At 42.6% G+C, this 10,579-nt stretch overlaps 1 protein-coding gene across 1 annotated transcript in view; it reads left to right on the plus strand.

Moving 5' to 3' along the window:
* IDH3A (isocitrate dehydrogenase (NAD(+)) 3 catalytic subunit alpha) overlaps positions 1–7,989 on the plus strand; it is a 31,818-nt gene extending 23,829 nt beyond the window's left edge. The window contains exons 9-11 of the mRNA XM_068127206.2: positions 525–609; positions 1,731–1,883; positions 7,166–7,989. Of these exons, the coding sequence (XP_067983307.1) occupies positions 525–609; positions 1,731–1,883; positions 7,166–7,249 (322 nt within the window). The 3' untranslated portion in view covers positions 7,250–7,989. The remainder of the gene's footprint in view (positions 1–524; positions 610–1,730; positions 1,884–7,165) is intronic.
* Positions 7,990–10,579: the final 2,590 nt, after the last annotated feature.

Here is a 10,579-nt window from a genome sequence, read left to right on the forward strand (position 1 = left end):
ATCTGAAGCGGTGCCACACGATACATTACATATCGGATTGGTGCGTTGCAGACAGCACGTAGCATCACAGTGTGCCATACATCAGATGGACGATAAACGGTGTCCGTCTGCTAACGGACATTTTTAAAATCGCAGTGTATTTCACGAAGGAGTCAAGGTATTGCCGATGCCCTGAACAAATTACAAATTCCTGCTGGATGTCTTGTGTGGCTGCTGGATTTCCCCCCTCCCCCTCCACAGCCCCCCCCCCACAGCCCCCTTCCCCCAAAGTGGGAATAGTTTGAGCCATTGATGAAAAATGTCAGGTAAAAGAGACTGTCCAGTTGTGTATCACTTGAGGTGTATTTGGATAAAGAATTGCATCTTTTAGTTGCAGGTGTGCCGCCACTAACTCAGTTATATTAGCAAACGTTGTGTCATGGCCACAAGTCTTCATACAAAGTGATGGTACTGCATTAAAAAGTAGGTTTGTGATTGACAGGTACAACAACCTGCAGAATTCCACCATTGTGACCATCCTGCAGTGACTTGTGTGCAGGGCTCGTGGGTGGCCTTGGAGTTACGCCAAGCGGCAACATTGGTGCCAATGGCCTCGCCATTTTTGAGTCGGTGAGACACGCACTTTCCCTTGCAATTTATTTTCGAATCTGTATTTTGTTTTTGTTGCTCATGCTAGTAACGCTTGGAGACAAAATCACCGCATCAGGACAAGCTGTATAGAATTTGTCCTTTTGTGTTGGACTTGGGGAAACGAGGACTGGTGTTTGAAATCTTGTGACTTGAGACACAAATGAGGGACACTAACATCCAGTGTAATAATTCCAAAAGTACTTGTAAATTATTTGTCGTGGTATTTCTTGTAAATAACATTCAGAAATCACACTTTTATCTCTTTTTTTTTTTTTTTTACTTTTTCTTTCCGAATGAGCTTCGTGCTAAATATCTCTTTAACCAACTACAAATTTCACGAACGGCCCCCAATGATAACCTGCTCTTCGTAAAGAACACCCGTGTAATAGTTAGAGCGTCCGCTCTGAGTCTGGGAGGTCGGTGGTTCAAATCCCGGCCAAGTCGTACCAAAGACTTTAAAACGGTACGTGCTGCTACCAACACTCGGCATTTAACAGGATCGAGCACGGACAAAGAACGCTGGGAGGGCAATGGCAAACCACCCAGTGTAACCCTTGCCAATAAACTGTTTTGGCAGCACCGACGCTCTGTAAAGAGTATGGTATATCAGAATCAAATTGTATTACTTGCAGGCATGTAGTGCTGACAGATTTATAGTCGCTGAGTGCACGTAACATCACATGATCAGGCAACGTTGCATCTTCAGTCACGAGGTTATCCCTGAGAAGAAGAAAAATCCAGTCACATTTATAGAAGTCAATGCAAAATAGGTAGAACTACACGAGCCCTAAGTGGAAAAAGTGGAAACCAGCGGTAAAAGACAGCTCTGCACCGATTCGACAATCGTCTGGCTCGAAATACTCGTATGTCCAGGTGCCTTGTCTTTTCAATCTTTAAGGTCTTGCTCGGCTTGCCAGAACTTAGGTGTATTGTTGATGATCGGACTGTTTTATTCAGAATCTTGGCATAGGATGTTGTAAGATGGGAATATGGAAATGGATGTTAATTTTGTGCTTTAGTAGTCCGACGCAAATCAAAGGGCATTCCGGGCCTTAAGACCTGGAATACTGTACTATACAGTACCATCCTTGTTTTTCCAGGTTCATGGCACCGCTCCAGACATCGCCGGCAAGGACCTCGCAAATCCAACGGCATTGCTGCTGAGTGCGGTCATGATGCTGAGACATATGGGGCTTGGACAGCACGCTGCACGCATCGAGAAAGCTTGCTTTGACATGATCAGTGATGGCAAGGCAAGCAGCTGAAGCACTTTGACACTCGCCAGCTATCTGAAATTGTATAATACAATGTTGCGCGTGTTTTCACATGTGCTAATGTCATTGTGTGTGATATGACGAGGCTCAACCGGCAAAGGAGCAACAAGACCTAACTTTTAAGAAATAATTGTATTAAATGCATTATTATTGGTCCCGGTCCGAGTGTATGCAGCACATTGTTGCAATTTTGCATCATTTATGATGAACAGTTTTGCCCTTGATGCAAGATCCACTGAAGATTAGGATAGTAGTTTGGCCAGGGTGCTGGCCATAACGTGCCTACACTTTGGCAAAAGATACTATGGAATCTTGTACATATACTGTACTACCGAGCGTGAGCAGGTAGGTCCCAAGTTTAAGGGACAGCACAGTACCGAAGTTTTCGGTGTAGAAATCGATACTTTTTTCCACATAAGTCCGGGCCTCAAATTATATTCAGAATCGACTTATCCAAGGTTTAAGATATTGATAAATGAATATACAGTACATATTTTTGCAAAGTGGTATTTTCTGAAACAAATTGTATAATTGCTAATTTAAGTTTAAAAACTAAAACACTCTTGGATGTCATGACGTCGACCAATATGCCTCCACCCACATTATTACATCATTATAATAATTGTACCAAGTTTTAATTTAAATCCCTTCAGCTGTTCACAAGTTATCACATTTTTACATGACATAACCTCTGACCTTTAACCTTGATGCCATAATCCAATCAGTTCATTTGTGCATCATATATACCGATACCAAATTTGCTCAAAATCCCATCACTTGTTCACAAGTTGGTGTGGCAACATAATTTTTTTACTTAAAATAGCCTCTGACCTTTAACCTTGTGACCCCACAATGTAATCAGTTAATATTTACCTTGTACTCACACATACCTGCACCAAGCTCGACTAAGATCCCTTCAGCTGTTCTTAAGTTATCGTGGTAACAAAATAATTGTAACTTGTGATCTTTGACCTCTTGACGCCAAAATCTAATCGGGTCATCCTTGCATCATAATACATAGCTGCACCAAGTTTGACTAAGATCCCTTCTGACGTTCTCAAGTTATTGCGGAAACGAAAACTTATCACAGACGGGCAGAGGGACCGAGGGACAGCCGGACGGACAACCTGAAAACGTAATGCCTCCGGCGACTTTAAAAAAAAAAAAAAAAAAAAAAAAAAAGCATGACAGCACATATCCACTTAACGTCATGGATGCGTTTGTAGAAAGTACGGTGTTAAACAGACGAGATATTCCCAAGGACGTCGTGTTTTAATGGAGTTGATACGCTCCCAGGGCACATTTTTGGTCACCTTAACATAGCTTTAACCTCACCTTCTGGATCATAACTTGAATAATTTTCCTCCGATTTTCACGATGTTTTATGGATAGCTTGTAGATGGGGACACATTTCCTTAAGTTAAGCTCTATCCCTAAATGTCGAAAGTCGAGGTCGTATGATAGCCCAAAAAAACCTGCCCATCACTGGATAGCGGACACCAGGGGAGGTTTAGTTTCCCTTGGCGATCGCTTTGTGATCGCAGATATCTGGTTGATCATTTCCTCATGGTTGCTTCATACAGAAGATTGTAGTCCCACATTACCTGTTTCACTTTCGTAATCTTCAGTGCAACCTTGATGGTGCCATCGCCTCTGACACCTGCTTCTGAGAGCAATTCTGCAATGCCACATCCATTAAACCGATGATTAGTTTAGCTGCATGATTAGCGTCCCGCTAACGATGACCACTCCAAATGCACTTCTTGCTGTTAACATTGATTGCCACATTGCCAGTTAGCTCAAAGATGGCACTATAGTTGAGGCCGCCTGTGATTCCAAGGACGTTGCCCAATCTGGAGTGGTATGGCCTTCCTGAACCTGGTTGAAGACGAACTTTACATTTAACCTCTCCTTTGCTGTCCCACTTGGCATCTGACATTTCTTGTGAAAGTCCAAATTTCTCTCTCTGCTTTCAGAGAGCAATCAGTGCTGTAGAGCCATACTATCCACTGAGGCCAACTGGTAGAGTTAAATCGTACAAAATAAATAAATATTTATATAAATTAAATAAAATTTTAATTAAATACTACTACTATATAATCATAGTAGGTGGCGCGACTATATATATATATATATATATATATATATATATATATATATATATACACATATATATATATATATATACATACACAGTCACGTATATACTAGAATATATAGTCACGAGAATATATATACAGTGTTACGTGCTCCTCCCCAAACCCCGGTCACGGTGTACCTCCGAGCCCCGAAAGGAGTCACGGCAGAACGATGTGCTATTATGTGTGCCAATGACCAATGGTGAAACCACACCAATCAATTGTTACAAAATCAAGTATTGTATTAATATCACACAATAATAACAAATTGCACAAGTACAATAAAATCTCAATTGCACAACAAACACCCTATAATTCCTATGATGGTACCACCAGTTTCTTAACTCAATCACTCACGGTACTCCACGTGAGCGAAATGTAACACCCCCAAAGTCACTGTCACGGCACCAGGCCCAAAGTCGATCCACGTTCCGGTGATCACAAGAAAAAGGTCGTATTGAGACCTGAACCCAGGACGGCTGACAGTCGACGCTGCTGAAGAGCCGCTGGGTGGGGTCGGGCCGACGTCAGTCAGGCAAAAGTTGACCCAAAAGGCGACGGGGAATTCACACCTTCAGTTCACCAGACAAGGACGCTGATATGAACGAGCAGCAGCTCCCAAGCGGAAAACGGCGAATTCCCAATCGAAATCCACGACACACACGAGAACCAGGCTAACGGCTGGCACGAGGTGACATGGAGGCGGACCTGCTCTCCAACAATGATTCACTTTTGGAATCGACCGCAAAACCCGTCATGCAGGTTTATCTGCCACAGCGATAACGACTGTCACAGGAATCCCTTTCCCGGGGAAACCAATATTCGCTCGTGACCAACGTTCGCTAGCGTCCGCTCGATACCTCGAAGCCGATCGGCCTTTCTCTCCCGATCTCACTTAATCCGTTTCAGCCTCCTCTTCCGGTTCCTCCCGATCCATTTCGGTTTCCTTTTAAAACTCCAATTTTACCTTTGAAGACAGTTATCTCCAGTTCACACCAAAACTATAACAATAATAGTACATGAAACTAAAAATGCTTCCAGTGGATGAAAACCACAAAGACGGAAGTGACGAATCCGTAACAACAGTCACGTGAAAAAGTAAGTACACCCCATGTAAAGTTTTGACTTTTTCAACATATTTCAACATCCAGCTATTTGATCTTCATTTCAACAATATTGATAGATAAAGGTGATATAATATAACAAATATGAAACATTTACATTTTGTAGTCCATTGTATAATTTAAATAAACATAAATGCAAATTTCGCATGTGAAAAAAGTAAGTACACCCCTACATTTATCACAACTTCAAATACCTAAAATTAGAATCGGGTGCACCAGCTCAGGTGCAAATGATTAGAACATCATTAGAGAGGATCTTGGAGGAACCTGTCTTATTCAGTCATTGTCTTATTCAGACAGGTTCAGACATTTAGTTTGGTTTGCTCTTTGTTGTTGAAGTGTGCGGCGTCACCATGCCTAGATCAAAAGAGCTCTCTGAGGCCTTCAGAAAGAAGGTTATAGATGCCTACGAGTCTGGGAAGGGATTTAAAAAGATCTCCAAACAATTTGAAATCAATCATTCGACTGTCCGGAAGATCATCTACAAGTGGAGAAGATTCCAAACAACTGCCAACTTGTTCAAGCCAGGCCGCCCCAGCAAGTTCAGCCCGAGAGCAGACCGCAAGATGCTGAAAGAAGTCTCTAAGAACCCCAGAATGTCATCACAGGACCTACAGGTAGCTCTTGCCACTGTTGATGTCAAAGTGCACGAGTCTACCATTAGAAAGAGGCTGCACAAATTTGATCTACATGGGAGGTGTGCCAAGAGGAAACCTTTGCTGTCCAGAAAGAACATCAGGGCAAGACTAAAGTTTGCCAATGAACACCGAGGCAAAGACCAGCACTTCTGGAACAATGTGCTCTGGACAGATGAGTCAAAGGTGGAGCTATTTGGCCACAGTACCAGAAGACATGTTTGGCGAAAACCAAAGACAGCATTTGACCACAAGAACCTGATACCAACTGTAAAGCATGGTGGTGGAAATATTATGGTTTGGGGCAGCTTTGCTGCATCAGGGCCTGGGCAGCTCACCATTATAGAATCCACTATGAATTCTTCATTGTACCCGAGGGTGCTTGAGGATAATATGAGGCCATCTGTCACAAAGTTGAAGCTCAACCGAAGGTGGACCTTGCAACATGACAATGACCCTAAACATACCAGTAAATCCACCAAGGAATGGCTGAAAAGAAAGAAATGGAGGGTTCTGGAATGGCCAAGTCAAAGCCCGGATCTAAATCCCATCGAGATGTTGTGGGGGGATTTGAAACGAGCTGTGCATGCATGAAACCCCTCAAACATCGCACACCTGAAAGAATTCTGCATGGAGGAGTGGGCAAAAATTTCTCCCAGTCGATGTCAGAGACTGGTAGACAGTTATAAGAAACGCTGACTTGAGGTTGTTTCTGCCAAAGGGGGCAATACCACCTATTAGAGCGAAGGGTGTACTTACTTTTTGCACATGCGAAATTTGCATTTATGTTTATCTAAATTATACAATGGACTACAAAATGTAAATGTTTCATGATATTTGTTATATTGTATCACCTTTATCTATCAATATTGTTGAAATGAAGATCAAATAGCTGTATGTTGAAATATGTTGAAAAAGTCAAAACTTTATGTGGGGTGTACTTACCTTTTCACGTGACTGTATGTATATAAATTTCAACCGGGGGAGGGGGGGGGTGAAAGGAAGGAGGAAAAACTTACCCATACAAAGAGTGCTCTAACCTTGGTATTTCCCAGGTAAAAAAGGGAATTGTAATACCCACTCTGCCACCACCACAAAGTGGTGCTGCACGGTTCACATTTACACAGGAAATTTGCACACACCCCCCTCCCTTCCCAGACCCCTCTCTCACTCCCTCACGCCCCTGCGTGAGGCTGTGGCCACGTAGCCGATGTTACCTCCCGCTTACCCCCTCCCCATCCCCATCCCCTCACACACAAAGTTGTATTTGTACCCATGAGAGATGTTTGCCTTTTATAGGTATAGATGAGACCACCCTAAGTAATTTCTCCATCTCCTTGACTACATTGACCTTTCTCCCACAGGTGCTCACCAGTGACCTTGGGGGCAAGTCGAAGTGCTCCGAATTCACACGGGAAATTTGCAATCGTGTGCTCGACTTGGAATAACATTTCATACACCTTTTGTCATAACCGTTACGGTTTGACGCCCGGCTACTGCAACTGGACTTTTTATTTCTTCCAACTTCCTCCGATCACCGTTTTATTTCTCTCCGATCTCGTCCCCCCTCCGAAACCAGGATGGCTGTATTCAGTTGCAGCCACTTTCTTTGCACAATGTCAAAAAAGTAGAAGGCAACATCACTCATTTTGCAATCTGTTGCTTGAATGTAAAATAGTATTATTTTTTATTTTTCACCAGGATCTTGCACAATGTGCTGGTAATTTGGAACTGTTTTGGTTTCTGTAATAAGAGAAGTGCTTATTCAAGAAACTTGTGCTTTTTGATCCTGATTCATTTCATTTACTCAAAAGTTTCCAAAAAAGAACAAAAGTTTAATTTCAGTGAACTTCAATTCCTTAATTCTTTTCTTTTACACCTTTTCTGTTCCTTTACTGAGATTTGTTGATCACTTTGTACTTAAAAGTATGATTAGAAACCTGTTTTCTGGCTGTTTGAATTTAAGGTTGTGAAGCCTGTCTTAATCTTGAGGCTGAAGGAAGATCGCTAATTGTTTGAGGCGGTTTTCTTGTAGCCAATTCGTTCATAGGGTGCAGCCTTGCATTGATTGCTTCCTGCTTCCGATAGTTTTACATAACTATTCGGTGTCGTGGCACAAACACAAGTCCGCTTCATGAAGTCATGTATTTATTGTAAAGAGGAAATAAAACCGTCCTGCAAAAGGCAAGTTTGTTTTTATTTTGATCGAATGAAATTGTTTTTAAAAGAATGAATGAACTTTGTAGACTATAAATGATGTGACAATTATGTTGCAGTTACCAAAATCACCTGGGCAAAAAATAAATAAATAAAAATGGCAAATATTATTAAACAGTTTCTGTTGTTGTTTGTTATCTCCATTTGCGGGTTTCAGAAGGTGGAACAGAACCCAACCCCCCCAGGTCTCTCTGTGTGTTTTGTTTTTGTTTTTTAAATGTGTCTAATATGTATAACTGAATACTAACCCCATCCCCTCTAAGGCTAATGTCAACCCCCTTTTTCTAAACTAATGCTTTACCCTATGGCTCCTATGCCCCATTTTTAGCTCACCTGGACTTTAGTTAGGTGAGCTTATGTAAATGAGCAGTGTACGTCGGTAAGTCAGTCAGAAAGTGAGTCTGCAAACACTTCAGTCATTATCGCTTGAACCAGTTTGATGAAACTTGGCCACTAGCTTCATATCTGATGCGTAACGAAGGTTTATTGACCGCATCAAAATCTGCGCTCATTAAGGGGGATTACCGGGGGAGCGGGATTTGACCCTACAAAATAGGTATTTGCTATCTTCTCTGAAACTACAAACACAATTTCAATGAAACTTGATTACAACCTTCATTGCCCAATCCCATGATGTACCAAAGTTTGTTCACGGCATTAAAAAATATCAGGGTCTGAGGGGGCAAGTAGGGGCTGGGGGGTTCGAGTGACTGTTGCTCCTGGTCCAGGTGAGCTTCAGGACCTGGGGTCTTTTTTTTTTTTTTGTATTGTATTGCAGTGTGGATAAATGTGTGATAGAGTACATTTCCATAAGAGCATAGATGGCCTATTTGCTTTATGCCTCTGACACCATGGCTCATGATACATCTTAGATTCAAATCCTATTTACTCGTTGAGGACAAAAACTAGAACAGCACTCGGTAAAGCACATACCTGTGCCAGGCTGAAGAGTTTGTGTTGTATCCCTCTGATAGGCTGGATCTGCATCTGGACATGAACCGAAATATATAATCAACTTGTTCTGGTCACCTACCCCACTCGTCCATCAAGTTTTGTCATAATCCATCCACAACTTTGATATTGTGCTATTATGTCGTTTTTGGTGCTCACTCTCAATGGTGAAGATTCACTTAAATTCCAGTATTTGGATGCGGATGTGGATCCTCAGAAAAATGAAATAAATTCGTCCTTGTCACGCACCCAACCTGTCCACCAAGTTTTGTCTAAATTCATCCATAACTTTGAGATATCCCACTCAGACAAACAAATGGGTTGGAAATTTGAAAACAATCTGTGGCGGAGGTAAATATATGGGCAGGGTCCGACATGAACGGTCGCCCAATAACCCGGCGCAAGTAAAGATCATTGTTGGGCAGGCGTACCTCCTCCCTCGACTCCCCCAGCCACCTCCCCTTTTTCCCCTGGCACTGCCGCACTAGCTTGAGATTGAGATATTGCTGAAAAAAGGGGGGACTTGATGGTCTGTATTCCGGTTTTTAGATACCCCAAATGATAATTGTTATGACTAGAAAACCACATTATCGATCAATAAACCACGCTTTTACAATACAAATGTGGGTTGTTCTGAAAACAGAATTCTGCAGCCAGTGGTATTCCAGGACCAGATTCCTGTATGTTACAACAACAACAACAACAACATGCATTTTAAGGCCATTTTCCCTGCAAGAGCGGGGGTTAGCCTTGCGGTCCCCATGACAATCTTCTCCATTTTGCCCTATTTTCTGCATCTCCCCTTGTTAACCCCCTTGCCCGCATTTCTTCTTCCACCATCTTTAGCCAAGTCTTTCTCAGTCTTCCCCGTCCTCTACTTCCTTCTACATTCATTTCCATCACTCTTCTCAACCAGTCACTTTCATCCTTCCTCAACACATGACCAAACCATCTCAAACTGTTTGTCTTCACAGCATCCATCACAGGCTCTATTTCCATCATCTTTTGCAATTCATCATTGGTCTTCCTCTCTCTCAACGATACTCCGCACATCCACCGAACCATTCGCATTTCCACCCTTTCCAGCCTTCGTTGCTGCTCTACGTTCATTACCCATGTCTTGGTCCCATAAATCATAACACTTCTCACACATGCAGCACACACCTTTCCCTTCAGCTTCAACGACACTCCCCTCCTCATCAGCACGCCACTCAGTTCCCAAAACTTCTTCCATGCACATTTTACTCCAGCAACCGTTGCCGAGTCAGATCCACCTTCTCCATTCAGCATGTCTTCGAGGCAGCAAAATGTTTTCACACCTTCCAGCTTCATGCCGTCTCCAAGATCGAACTCAACATTTCCTCCATCTGCGGCTCCCTCTGTGCACACCTTACATTTGAATGTAGCTGCCACACTGGTTAATGATCCTCTCAAACCACTACATTTTTGATGAACCCACTCAGCGCACATTGTACATTGAATTGAGTTCACTCCGACACCCTTCCTGCACACAGCACACGGCCACTTCCCAGTTCTTTCCACCTCACCACATGCTTTACCACTTGCCATCACCTTCGTCTTTCCGATATTCACCTTCAGACCTTTTGTGT

This window comes from Myxine glutinosa, chromosome 10 (assembly GCF_964187855.1).
Source record: "Myxine glutinosa chromosome 10, kmMyxGlut1.1, whole genome shotgun sequence".
NCBI lineage: Eukaryota > Metazoa > Chordata > Myxini > Myxiniformes > Myxinidae > Myxine > Myxine glutinosa.